Source organism: Talpa occidentalis, unplaced genomic scaffold, assembly GCF_014898055.3.
Source record: "Talpa occidentalis isolate TD23 unplaced genomic scaffold, MPIMG_talOcc4v2.1 talOcc4.9, whole genome shotgun sequence".
Taxonomy (NCBI): domain Eukaryota; kingdom Metazoa; phylum Chordata; class Mammalia; order Eulipotyphla; family Talpidae; genus Talpa; species Talpa occidentalis.
In genome coordinates this window covers 114,674,434-114,687,157 of record NW_023605305.1, presented here as the reverse complement: position 1 = coordinate 114,687,157, position 12,724 = coordinate 114,674,434, and the positions used below count along the sequence as shown (strand labels likewise).

The following is a 12,724-nucleotide window of genomic DNA, read 5'->3' as shown; positions in this document are numbered from 1 at the left end:
GGGGTTATGGGTGGACTGACTCTTCTGCCTCCTGCTTTGGGTGAGGTCCCATGGGAAGGATTATACTGCAGGTTTAGGCTAAATGAGGGGATTATTCATATTGTTTATTAAAGTACTCTTTGTATGCCCATTATGGGTTTAACCGCCCTGGTCTGCTGCTAGAGGGAGAGCTCCTGTAAGGGGTTTAGGTACTCGGCACCTACCAATCTCTGAACAGCATTCACATATTTATGGAACAAATGACATTGTCCCTTGTCCCAGCCAAGTAACAATAAAATGTTACGAGCTTTCCCAGGACCTAGAATGGGCAGACTCACCTAAAATGGGTGCTGCCACGGCTGGGCGTGTGAATGGTGATGAGCTTGGTTGGGAGAGGGGCCTCTGGGGTTCGAGGCTTTGGAGCAAGGAGAGGAGGTAGTTCAGAGAGAGACAGAAAGATGCCTTTTTTGGGTAAGAAAACCTCTTCTCTGTTCACATTCAACTACACCACGGTGTGGGATTTCTGGTGACAGACTGTATTTGGGGTGGATGATGGGGGAGGTTGCGCCAGGGCTTAGGCACACTTCGCATTTCCCACTGGACGGCCTCCAGCTGGCCCAGACGGTCTCCAGGAACCTCTCCACGCCGTCGGGGGCCTATCGGCGCCGTCTCGCCAGCGGGGTGCCTGCGCCCCAGGCCCGCACACCATGCAGGGGCCGGAGAGATCAGGACCCGAGGAGCTCATCTCTACAGACTAATCGAGGGCTTCATCTCTCCAGCCCCCCGACTCCGAGCCCCTCCCCGGCCCGCGCAGACTCCGCCCCCCCCCGCCCCTGCTCTGCGGTCCGGGCGGGCTCTCCCTGGAGGGGGCGGCCCCAGCCCCGGCTGGTCCGGGCGGAGCTCCCGCCCGGGCGGAGCTCGCCTGCAGCGTCCAGCCGCCGCCGGACCGACCTCGGGGCGTGCAGACCGCGGGAGCGGCGCCGGCCCCCCCTCGCCCCGGCCCCCCCAGCCTCCGCGCCCCCTCCCCGCTCCCCGCAGCCGCGCTGGTAAGTCCTGCGCTCCGCTGCAAACTTTGTTGGCCGCGGAGTTTGAGCTCGGCCGGGCCCCGCCGGCCCCGCGGCTGGGCGGGGGCGGGGGCCGAGGGTGGGCGCCCCGAAATCAGCTCTGACGCCATCGCCCCGGGCGTGGGCCTCGGGTCGCCCCCCACCCCGCCTCGGCGGAACCGGACCCCGCAGTCGGTGGAACTTGGGGCAGGGAGGGCGCCCGCCGCAGCCCCGCCGCCCCGCCCCGCCCCGCGCCCGCAGCCGCGCCGCCCGCGCCCCCCGGGCCCTGCGCCCGCGCCCCGGGCCCGCGGGCCGCCCCGCCCCGCCCCGCCCCGCCCGGGCGCGCGCGACCTTCCGGCCCCCCGGGCCGCGGGGCTCGCCTCCAGGCCGAGGCGCGGGCCGGGCGGGCGGCCGAGGCGGGGCCGGCTCGTCCGGGGCCGCGGGCGGGGCCGGGAAGGGGAGGTTTCGGGGCCGGACGGGGCGGAGCAGGCGGCCTCTGCGGCCGGCGCCGGGTGCGGAGTTGCGCGCCGGTCCCTGGGCCGGGGCCGGGCTCGGGCCTGCGATGCCTCAAGATGGCGGAGCTGGGCGAATTAAAGGTACCGGCCCGCCGTCCCGGCCGGGCGTCCGCGCAGCCGGCGGCGGGGGCGCCGGGGGAGCCGGCGGGGCCGCGGCGCCGGGGGCGGGGCCGGCCGCGGGGGGTGGGGCGGGGGTGCCGCCGGGGGCCGCGGCGCGGGGGCGGGTCGCGGGGCGGGAGGGGCTCGGTGGCTGCGCGGATGGAGGGGCGGGGGTGCCGTCGGGGCGCCGGGCGAGCCGGTCTGCCGAGAGGGGCGGCCGTCGGGGCGCGCGGAGGGCCGGGGCGGGCGCTGGCGGGGGCGCCCCGGGAAGCGCCGCCGAGGGGCGCGGGGCGTCGGGCGGGGCCGGGCCGGCCGGCGGGCGGCGGGGGGCGGGGCAGGCGCGTCATTGGCGGAGACGGGGTGTGTGGGGAGCCGGCTGGAGGGGGGAGCTGTGGGCCGCACCGACGGGGAGGCAGACGGGATGGGGGCTGGGGCGAGGGAGGGGAGTAGGTTTCTCATCACGTGCTCAAGAGGGGCCCCCGCCTCGGGGCTTCCAGCGCGGGAGGACGGAGCCGGCGGTCTGCCCTTAGGGTCCCCCGGGGTCCCCGCGGGGAGTCACCACGGGCGGGGAGCTCGTGCCCTGCCCTCTCGCAGCTTCTTGAGGCAACCGATGCTGAGGGTGTCTGCGGGACCTGAGGCTGCAGGCGTCGGCCCCAGCAGACTGGCTTCATCCCGCCCTTTTCCATGGAGCTACAGGCCTGGCGTCCTGTCCCCCGCGCCCGGGGCTGGCCACGCTGCGCCCTGGCTCGGAGCCGCAGGTGTCCTCTGCCAGGGCCTCTGCGGGGAGCTCCGGCCTGCTTCTCCCACCCTGTTGAGGGGGGTCAGGAGGACAGGGTATTAGGTCCCGCAGCTGGTGCAGACATAACCAGGCAGGACGCCTGGACTGGGTGACTCTGGTAACCCCCCGCCCTGTCTTGGTCATTTTTCCCTCCTAGAAAAATAGGCCTGAGGGGTGGGGTGGTTCTGTGAATGACACTGAGAAAGGCTTCGGGGGAGTTGGGAGCGCTGAACCCTGGCCTGGAAACCCTCAGAGGCTTGGGGGAGACAGCTGAGGGGCACTGAGGTGATGGGAGGACGTGGCTGTGGGTCTGACTCCCCCAGCCCCGCGGCCCCTTTCTTCTTGTGGGGCTGTCTGACCTGAATCCTCTTCTCAGCTCCTCTCCCTGTCTCCTCCCAGGAGACTGGGATGGGTCTGAGAGTCTGAGAAAGAGCAGGAGAGGAGATAAGCAGCTTAAGGGGAATCCAAGCTGGAGGGGGGGGGGTGATGGAGGTAGGAGGCCCTGGTGTGTACCCCGCCCCCACCTGGCCAGCTTCCAGGCCTGGGAGGCCACCCGGGTGCTAGGACTATGGAGGGTAGAGCGGTTGACTTGAGGGTTGCTAAAATGGGACTGGATTCCCTTTGGCTGAGTTGGCTGCCTGGCAGTCACCCAGTACCTGCAGGGCACCTTTCTGATCGCCGCCGGAGGGAAAGAGGTGGTGCCCACCTGCTAGCTCAGCCCCAGGCCTCGGCCAGGCCGTCCCGCGCAAGGTAGGCGTCTTAAGCATCCCTCTCGTCCACAGCACATGGTGATGAGTTTCCGGGTGTCTGAGCTCCAGGTGCTCCTTGGCTTTGCTGGCCGGAACAAGAGTGGACGGAAGCACGAGCTCCTGGCCAAGGCCCTGCACCTTCTCAAGTCCAGCTGCGCCCCCAGCGTCCAGATGAAGATCAAAGAGCTTTACCGCCGCCGCTTTCCCCGAAAAACCCTGGGGCCCTCTGATCTCTCCCTGCTTTCTCTGCCCCCCGGCACCCCTCCTGTGGGTGCCCCTGGCCCTCTGGCTCCTATCCCCCCTGCCCTCTTGGCCCCTGGCACCCTGCTTGGCCCCAAGCGTGAAGTGGACATGCACCCATCTCTGTCCCAGCCTGTGCACCCCGACGTCACCATGAAACCACTGCCCTTCTATGAAATCTATGGAGAGCTCATCCGGCCCACCACCCTTGGTATGGCTCTTGGTGGTCCCCACGTCTTCCGGGCTCTATACCCCTGTCCCAGGCCTCTCCAGGCATTAGTCTTGGGGGCTCAGCACCCTGGGGTGGGCAGCCTCTGAGTGCTTCTGTATGGGCTTGGGAGTCACTGTCCCTTTGCGTCCTCAGCATCCACTTCCAGCCAGCGGTTCGAGGAAGCACACTTCACCTTTGCCCTGACCCCCCAGCAAGTGCAGCAGATCCTCACGTCCAGGTACAGCTCTCAGACTTGCTTCATCTTCCAGGCACACCCTGGACTCTGCTCTCTCTCTCCTGCCCCACGCTCCTCACTGTCCCTCCTCCTGCACCTGCTTTGTCTCTCATTTTCTTCTCTGTCCCCTGGACACTCACCTTCCCCGCTCATTGTTCACCCTTGCCCTCTGGGGGCGCCTGCTCAGGTACCTTCCTTTCCCTCCCTATTACAGAGAGGTTCTGCCAGGAGCCAAATGCGATTATACCATCCAGGTGCAGCTCAGGTGAGGTGCTCCTCCCTCCCTGCCTCCCTGGGCTCCCACAGGGGATGGGATGAAATAGGGGTATTGCAGATTGACCTGTCAGGAGAGTCCCCTGCTCTGTCTGACTGCCTCACCCTGTAACTCTCATTGGGAGATGAAGGTTACAGATGCCCAGGACCGTCCCCTCAGGTCCCTGCCGCTGCAGAACAGATTCAGTTCCAGGAACCGCCTCTTAACCCGCTCCTCTCTTACCAGGTTCTGTCTCTGTGAGACCAGCTGCCCCCAGGAGGATTATTTTCCCCCCAACCTCTTTGTCAAGGTCAATGGGAAACTGTGCCCCCTGCCGGTAAATGCACCTCCCTTCTCCTGCGGTGGCCCCTCCCCTGTGTCCGCTCCTGTGTCGCCTGTAAACCTGTCATCATCTGAGTGACATGAGGAGACACTCCTGGCACAGTGCCTGGCACGTAGTAGGTGGTCATTTACTGACTGAATTGGTGTAGTCAAGCGAGTGCTAAGAGGACTGAGCAGGGTTCCTGTCAGCCCAGTGGAAGACATTGGTTCAATCCAGAGGTTCAGGGAAGAACCTCCGAAGTGATGACCCGGAGCGGGGAGTCGGGAGAAGTGAGGCGTCCCTCCTCTTCTTTCTCAGGGACTCAGTGAGTGGGTTCCTGTTTCCTTGGTCAGTGGATAAGTTCTGCTTTTCCTCTAGGAATGAACCCCTCAGATAACCCTAGCCAGTACCCCAGTTTAGTGTGGCCCTGGGTGGGCCCCATCTCCTTAGTGATCTCGCCTGCCTGTAAGGGGGTAGCCCAAGATGAAAGATCTTGACCAGCCCTTCCCGTCCCCAGGGTTACCTTCCCCCTACAAAGAATGGGGCTGAGCCCAAGAGACCCAGCCGCCCCATCAACATCACCCCCCTGGCTCGACTCTCGGCCACTGTCCCCAACACCATCGTGGTCAACTGGTCATCTGAGTTTGGACGGGTGAGCGTGGCTGCGGCGGCGAGCCTGGGGAGCCGGCACGGCATGAAGGGGTCAGCCAGTGTCCTGGGTGGGGAAATGCTGTCCTCTCTCTGGGTCTCTGCCTTATCCCGCTGGGTCCCCGTGGGACAAGGAGCGGTGGTGGTGGTGGTGGCCATGGTGGTGGCGGCAGCGGTGGCTTGCGAAGCAGAGGCTAATTCCCTCCCCCCACCTCCAAGTAGAATTACTCCTTGTCGGTGTACCTGGTGAGGCAGTTGACTGCGGGGACCCTGCTACAAAAGCTCAGAGCAAAGGGCATCCGGAACCCAGACCACTCCCGGGCGCTGAGTGAGTGCTGCCCCGGCCTCTGCACACGCCGTCCATTTCCCACGTCTTTCTGGCCCAACAGTCTTTATAACCAAAATAGCCATCTTGTGGCACGGACCTCCCCTCTCACTGGACCCCAGCCCCAAATGACACCCTTGCGTTCCCAGTTACACCTCTGCCTCGCTCCTCAAAGACTAGAACCGCGGCCCTGTGCAGTGTGGCTTCTCCGGCCTGGGGCCTTAGGGCCTTCTTAGCTAACCGACTTGTGATCTTTCAGTTCCCCCTATTTCCTCTCTGCCAGAGTATCACCCAGCTGTGTTCAAATATCTTCAGAGATGGGGAATCGCCCCTCTCCGGCCCCAGGGCCTTCGTAATTCAGCCCCCGCAGACACCTCGCTGGCCTTCGAAGGCTCTCTGCTCCAGCCTCTCCAGTTCTAGTCTTTTCTCTTCGGCCTTGCTGACCACATGGCTCTGGCCTCACTCTTGTTTCAGTTAAGGAGAAACTGACTGCTGACCCAGACAGTGAGGTGGCCACGACGAGTCTCCGGGTGTCACTCATGTGCCCGGTAGGTGTTGGGGAGCAGAGCAGGGGAGGAGGGTTGGGTTAAACAGCCTTGGGCTGTTAGAGTCAGACTTTCTGGGATGTGGGGACCTGACCGGAGGACTTGTCTCTCCTCAGCTGGGGAAGATGCGCCTGACTGTCCCTTGTCGCGCCCTCACCTGCGCCCACCTGCAGAGCTTCGATGCTGCCCTTTACCTGCAGATGAATGAGAAGAAGCCGACATGGACGTGTCCCGTGTGTGACAAGAAGGCTCCCTATGAATCTCTGATCATTGATGGGTAGGGCCATTCTACTTTCTGCTCCCTCTTACCTGGGACATCCGCTTGTCTGTTTCTTGCGTATGCGTGTGTGTGTACACACGCCTGGCTACAGAGAGCAGACTTCTGTCCCGTGAAGGTTGCTGTGTGGTTGGCATCGTGCTGAGCACTCTGCATGTCTTACATTACTGAATCCTCCTCATGACCCTGTGACATGGGTGCTGTTATCACAGATGAGGAAACTGAGGCCTGCTTGCTTGAAGGTAGTTAGTCCCCCACAGTGTATCAGAATGTGATACACTCCTGATAATGACTGAACCACGTGCTGAGCACAGCAGTAAGGGCCTTCGGAGGTTCTGGACGTGCCCTAGCTAGTGCGGACACCCCAGCACCTGCTCTGGAGTTCTGTCCCAGCCCTCTTGCCGAGATGGTCTGTGGGAGGCTGGATCGCTGCTCCCTCTGGCTTGTCCCTGGTACATGAAACAGGTGCCAACAATGGATTGTTTCAAAACTTAGCATTTAAAGTTTGCAAAACTCTGAATACCTTGTTATTTGATCCCAACAACAAAGAGAGGTCAGCAGGATGGGTGATAGCTCTGTTTTCCACATGAGCACACTGAGGTTCAGCACAGTGAGTCACAGAACCCCCTGACTTGTGTTCCTGCCTGCTCCCAGCCCCGCCAATCCTCGTCTCTTTCCTCCCCCAGTTTATTCATGGAGATTCTTAATTCCTGCTCGGATTGTGATGAGATCCAATTCATGGAAGATGGTTCCTGGTGCCCAATGAAACCCAAGAAGGAGGCATCTGAGGTTTGCCCCCCGCCAGGGTATGGGCTGGATGGTGAGTGACCCCCTGTCCCCTAGCTTAGCTGAGTCTTGGATCTCCTTTTCTCTGAGACGTGTCTTTATACCTCCACAGGCCTCCAGTACAGTCCAGTCCAAGAGGGCACGCCCTCTGAGAATAAGAAGAAGGTTGAAGTCATCGATCTGACAATAGAAAGCTCGTCTGATGAGGAGGACCTGCCCCCGACCAAGAAGCACTGTCCTGTCACCTCCGTGGCTCTCCCGGCCCTGCCCGGGAGCAAAGGGTACGAGGCAGCAGAAGGGGCAGAGGGAGCAGTCAGGAGTGCTTCCTGGTCGCTGGGCCAACCCCGGGCACACCAGGACAGAAGGACTGGGGGGCCGAGCTGGCTGAGGGCCTCTCTGCCTTGCTGGCTACCGCAGCTCCTGTCCCCACAGAGTCCTGACGTCCGCTCACCAGCCGTCTTCGGTGCTGCGAAGCCCGGCCATGGGCGCGCTGGGCGGGGAGTTCCTGTCCAGCCTCCCGCTGCACGAATACCCGCCTGCCTTCCCGCTGGGGGCTGACATCCAAGGTAGGACGCTCATCACAAGGCCCAGCACCAAGCCCCAACTCCTTGTCCAACCTTCCTGGGTCTCTAGAAAAGGGCCACAGTCTAGGGAACTTCTTTGTTTTTATGGTGGCGAACGATCAGAAAGGAGGCTGACTGTAGTTTTTCTTTTCTCACCAGGTTTAGATTTATTTTCTTTTCTTCAGACTGAGAGTCAGGTAAGAGGTCTCTTCCTTCTCCCGCAAAGATCTCAGATTTCTGAAGCTTCATTTCCAGCCATTGCCGGATCCCCTGACCCTCCATCCCTCACCACGCCTTTTTTTTTTTTTTTTTTTTTTTAAGATTTATTTATTTATTTATTTATTTATTTATTTATTTATACAAGCACTGGGTACAGTCAGAAGTGCGGGAGGGTGAGAGAATCCACCAGAGCCAGAGCGGGGAGCAGAAGAGGCAGACTGACGAAATACATTGCCGAGGGGAGCAGCGGGCATGGCAGGAGAGGTCTGTCGTGCCTTGTAGGACCCTTGCTGGTGGCCTGGGATTGAACCGGTGCTGCAGGGGCTGCGGGCAGCTTCGCAGCCCAGCGCTCAACCACTGTGCCACCAGGGGAGGCCACTCCCACCACATTTAAACCTTCCCCTGTGCAGACAGCTTAGTCCCTTCCTAGCCTCCCTGTTACTTCCTCCGATCCAGTGTCTTCCTCGACACTGTTACTGTTCTGTCTCCTTTTGAGTGTCCTGCCCTTGCCTGCTCACCTCCCCACCCCCGTGCTCTTGAGCCAACCATGCCTGCCCGACCGGACATTCCACACATTTCAGCCGCCCACAAGGCCCAGGGAACCTCGCAAGCCCGCAAGCCGGAGGGACTGTCTCAAGGCAGGGGGTGGGGTACGGTGGGAAGGGGAAGGAGTTACGGCTTTCCACTTTGTACCTTGGGATCAGAGGGGTTGCTTTAGCCCGTGTATGTCTGAGATGTGACTGGAGCTGAGGAGCCAGGAGAAAAGCCTAAACTCTGCCCTTGGTTCCTCCCAGCACTACGGCCCCTCCGTCATCACCTCACTAGACGAACAGGATGCCCTCGGCCACTTCTTCCAGTACCGAGGGGCCCCTTCCCATTTCCTGGGCCCGCTTGCCCCCACGTTGGGGAGCTCTCACCGCAGCACCACTCCAGCACCCCCTCCTGGCCGTGTCAGTAGCATCGTGGCCCCTGGGGGGCCCTTGAGAGAGGGGCACGGAGGACCCCTGCCTGCAGGTCCCTCTCTGGCTGGCTGCCGATCAGACATCATTTCCCTGGACTGAGTCCCCAGAATTCTGGAACCTTCGCTGCCTCCCAGCACTCAGCAAGTATATTGTGGAGTCTGAGTCTCTGGCCACTGACCCCTCGGGGCTTTGGCCAAAGGCCAGAAAGACCTTCCTGGACACTTTTTGGCTCATCGTTGCCTAACAAGGCCAGCACCCAGAGGGTTAATATTTAACCTTTTTTTAAGGACATTTGGGGTGTAATTTTGGAAACGCTCTAGATGGCGGCTGCAGTCTTCGGCTGTGTTAGCCGAGGCAGGCGAGGGGATGGGCCTTGGAGTGAGGCTGGATCTCAGCCCGACTGTCAGGAAGCTGGTGGGGAAGGGCCCTTCGCTGGTCCCTCAGACGCCCCCTCCGCATCCCCAGACACATGGCTCTGTTCCCCCAACTTCCACCGACTGTTTCCATGTCCATTCCGACTTCTTTGTCCAAACGGACAGGCGGACAAAGTGATACAGGCAGACAGATGGACAGAGAACTCTATTTTGGGTTGCAGATTTTTTGTATATAAACAAGAAAAACCAAAATACTCCAAAGATGACTTCCCGTGTGACTGAGGAGGAGATAAGGCCTTTGTCCTGATCCCCGAGGCTTGGGGGCAGGGCCTGGCCTATTGCCTGGGTCTCTATTTATATATTTAAGTTCATGTTGTTCCTTGTGCCCACCAGCCCAGGGCCTGAGCTTTTGGCTGCCCCCGGCCCTGAGGTGAGACTTGGCTCATTTTGCACCTTTCCTGGGAGGTGGGAGGACCCTCGTGCTCTCTCCAATCTCCTTTTTTTAAGGCTTTTCCAGAGCCTAGCACCTATGTTCTAATTTTACTTTTTATTCCCAAAGTTGTAGCAACGTTCTCATCCATAATAAAGATTGTGAATGTTCTGAGAGCGTCATGGCGGCGGGCAGGGAGGGGATCACGCGCTTCGCTTCCCAGGCCCCTGGTCTGGGGGAAGGTCTGTGTTCTGTTCTTCCTTCCCTGGTCCTGGACCCGACTGAGTTCCTCATCCACATGGTCAGAGCGCCACGCTGAGAATTTCCAAGGACACTTGTTTCTTCCTCCTCCCTCCACCCCACTCCGCCCAGTGCTGTCCTTCCTTGGCCTTACCCGCCCAGATGCTTCAGCCAGAGCCCGAGGGCAAACTTGGTCCCAGTGCTGACCCTCTCGTTGTCCTCTGCCGTGACTGGCGTGGTCCGCAGCAGTGTGCCCAGGGGCAGGGCCAGGGGCCGAGTGCCTCCATCCGCCTCCACACCTACGGCACTGCGTGGTGATAAGGCTGTCTTCATAACTGTCAGGGCCCCTCATCTTCCCAACTGTTGGGGGAGCTGGGGAGCTGGGTGCTGACCTTAACCATTTAACCCAAGGCGGGTTAAATGACTTGTGCCTGAGGGAGAGGGGCACTGGGTCTTCAGGGCTGTGCAGCTGGAGCAGGAACTCCTGAGTGGCAGGCTTCATTATCACTTAGCTGACTCCTGTCATGCCCTCCCGCCTCCCGTGATGCCCCCAGGAGGGGATAGCAGCTGCACCTCTCAGTGGGTAAGTGCTGGCGTGTTGGAGGCCCTGGAGAAGCTCTTACTTACGGGACTGAGGGTGGCAGGCCCTGGAGGCCTGGCCCAGGAGTCTTGGTTCCATCCTCTGAGGCAGCCACCACAGCGGCTACATCTGGTCCCAGCCACGTGAGGGCGCTCACCTCACTTGGGTTTGGCTGGATCCGGGCCTAGGGCCACACAAGTTTCTCCCTGAGTCTCCTCCCTTCCCTCTGGGGAAACCTGTCCTTGATGGCAGTTTATTGGCTGCTAAGGACAGAGATTTGGCAGGAGCTGGGGAGAGGCTCTAGGATTTCTGGATGATTTCTGACCTCCCACCTTCCCTACCCTAATTACAGTCAGAACCATCCCCTCCCCCCGGCACCTGCAGTTGCTGCTGGGACTCCTGGGAGACCACAAGTAGATAGAGGACGATATGATGGTATTTGGGGAGCCCCCAGCTCAGCCTGGGCGGGTAGGCAGACTGAAAGAAAAGAAAGTGAGGATGACTTGTGTGGAGAGACGCAGCTGAGGAAGTGGGTGGAGGTGGTGCAGCATCGACACAGGTGAGGGTGGTGGGCTCAGGGACTCGGAACCGCCCACCCTCCATTGTTACCCTGTGGCCAGGGCCTGGGCTGTTGGGAGTTGTTGAGGCTCTTGGTTAAATTGGCAAGGAGCCCGCCCAGGTTCCCTCCTCACCTCCCATAACCCCAGAGGGACCCAGGAGAACCCGCCCTGGCGCAGCCGCAGCCCAGTCTCCTCCCGGAGCTCTCGGAGGCCGCCATCCAGCAGCTGGGAGTCAGAGGACACGTCAGAGGTCAGTCCTTTGGCCCCTTCAGCCCACACCCAAGGTGTGGTGGACAGGTCTGGTGGACAGGTCTGGGTTCGGGCAAGGTGCCCTTTGGGTCAGCTGAGTGGTTACCTCTTCATCAGGTTCTGCGTGCCCACCTGGAACGACAGCAGAACCTGAAGGTGGTGGGTGGTGGTCTTGGCCCGGCCCCACCCTCTGTTCACACTGCCCCTTCCCCAGTGGACACGGGTGCAGCTGCAGGGCCCCCCTCGCCCCCCCGCCCCGGGGTGATGCGGGCGCCCTCGTGTCTGGCCCTGTTACAGGGCAGGGACTTCTCTTGTCCTGGGTCCCACCTGTTACAGACCCACTTCTCCTGAGACCGGCGCTTTGTCCAAGGGTCACTCACCTGGGGGTACCCAGAGGTTGGGGGAGACGCGGAGGGTGCCGGCCCTTCGGGTCAGCAGGACAGTCCGGTCGCTGGATTGGAGGACGACGGCCACGCCCAGGTCCACCCCGCGGGCGCCGGGCAGCTCGGCCGCGGGGCGCGCGGGCTGCGGGTCCAGGGCCGCGAAGGGGCAGAAGGGGGGGCGCTGGCGGGAGCGCGCGGTAAGGCTCGGCCAGTGGGGCGGGGCTTTCGGGAGTCGGGAGCCCCCGCCGCGCCCCGGGCCTGCAGCCTCCCGCTCCCACCGCGCCCCGGGGTGCCCCTCCCCGCCCCGGGGTGCCCCTCCCCGCCCCCGACCTGCAGCGGAAGCCTGACCGAGGCGCCGGGGAACGGCCGGTCCGACAGGACGAGCTGCCCCCGCTTCAGGGCGCAGTGCGCGGGCCACGGCCCGGGGCCCGGGGCGGCCCCCAGGCGGCCACACACGCTGCGCGCGAAGCCCACGGGCCCCAGGCGCGCGCCCTGGAGCAGCAGCACTCGCGCGGCCGCCATGCCGCGCCCGGGGTCCCCGCGCTGGGCGCCCCCTGCTGGCGCCGCGGAGCCTCCCCGCGGCGGGCAGAGCCCCGGCAGTTCAGGTGTGACCTGTCGGGGCCCCCCGCGGTGTGAAGCTGGAGACTGACCAAGACCACCTCCAAATCCCCGGCTCATTGCTCCCCATCTTCTTGGCCCCGGACAGTGACGCTCAGATGAATGACTGGACCCCCGTGCCTCCCACCGGCCGCGGCCCGCGCCTGCGAGGCCCCTCCAGAGCGGCGCGCAGCACCCCCGGGGTCAGTCCCATCTGTCTGCTAGCCAGACACTCGGGAGGCGGCCCTAACACCTCCCTTTCTTTCTTCTTCTCACTCAAATGGCACCCCAGTGCAGTGGATTCTACTCCCTAGCGCTTCTAAAGTCTATGTCTTGCTCTCCAGTCTCCACTGCCCTCGTCATCTTCTACCTTCAATCTACTGCAAGTCTCAAAAAAAAAAAAAAAAAAATTCCCGCCCCCTGTAAGAGGTAAGGGAAGGCGCAAGCTCCAAGCAAGTGCACCAGGCTAAAAGCCTGCTTGACGGAGCTTTTCAAACTCCACCCCAGTAGGGGCTGATGGGAGTAGGGCTGAGTCCAAGATGGGGGTCAGCAAAGTTCGTGG

General features: G+C 62.0%; 2 protein-coding genes across 2 annotated transcripts; one reads left to right on the top strand and one right to left on the bottom strand.

The window, feature by feature from the left end:
- The first annotated feature begins 1,537 nt into the window (after positions 1 to 1,537).
- PIAS3 (protein inhibitor of activated STAT 3) lies at positions 1,538 to 11,342 on the top strand. The gene is made up of 14 exons (XM_037499335.2): positions 1,538 to 1,618; positions 3,197 to 3,614; positions 3,768 to 3,852; positions 4,064 to 4,114; positions 4,349 to 4,439; positions 4,942 to 5,076; positions 5,295 to 5,400; positions 5,872 to 5,945; positions 6,059 to 6,219; positions 6,906 to 7,039; positions 7,118 to 7,286; positions 7,438 to 7,571; positions 7,728 to 7,765; positions 8,582 to 11,342. Exons 1-14 carry the CDS (start codon positions 1,595 to 1,597, stop codon positions 8,846 to 8,848), a joined length of 1,887 nt encoding a protein of 628 aa, XP_037355232.1. The 5' UTR covers positions 1,538 to 1,594; the 3' UTR covers positions 8,849 to 11,342.
- NUDT17 (nudix hydrolase 17) lies at positions 9,281 to 12,087 on the bottom strand. The gene is made up of 8 exons (XM_037499337.2): positions 11,896 to 12,087; positions 11,563 to 11,746; positions 11,289 to 11,314; positions 11,066 to 11,158; positions 10,752 to 10,850; positions 10,421 to 10,557; positions 9,948 to 10,100; positions 9,281 to 9,868 (listed from the first exon to the last, which is right to left on the bottom strand). Exons 1-8 carry the CDS (start codon positions 12,085 to 12,087, stop codon positions 9,856 to 9,858), a joined length of 897 nt encoding a protein of 298 aa, XP_037355234.1. The 3' UTR covers positions 9,281 to 9,855.
- Between the last annotated feature and the right edge of the window lie 637 nt (positions 12,088 to 12,724).

What these genes read in the sequence shown, in the direction of transcription:
- PIAS3 (XM_037499335.2), top strand. Translation starts at nt 1,595, where the DNA reads ATGGCGGAGCTGGGCGAATTAAAG. An exon ending in GGTCATCTGAGTTTGGACGG is followed by an intron (nt 5,077 to 5,294) that starts GTGAGCGTGGCT and finishes ACCTCCAAGTAG; the next exon opens with AATTACTCCTTGTCGGTGTA. An exon ending in GCCAGGGTATGGGCTGGATG is followed by an intron (nt 7,040 to 7,117) that starts GTGAGTGACCCC and finishes ATACCTCCACAG; the next exon opens with GCCTCCAGTACAGTCCAGTC.
- NUDT17 (XM_037499337.2), bottom strand. Translation starts at nt 12,087, where the DNA reads ATGGCGGCCGCGCGAGTGCTGCTGCTCCAGGGCGCGCGCCTGGGGCCC. An exon ending in TCCCTCTGGGGTTATGGGAG is followed by an intron (nt 10,851 to 11,065) that starts GTGAGGAGGGAA and finishes CTTTTCTTTCAG; the next exon opens with TCTGCCTACCCGCCCAGGCT. An exon ending in AGTCCCAGCAGCAACTGCAG is followed by an intron (nt 10,558 to 10,751) that starts GTGCCGGGGGGA and finishes GTGTGGCCCTAG; the next exon opens with GCCCGGATCCAGCCAAACCC.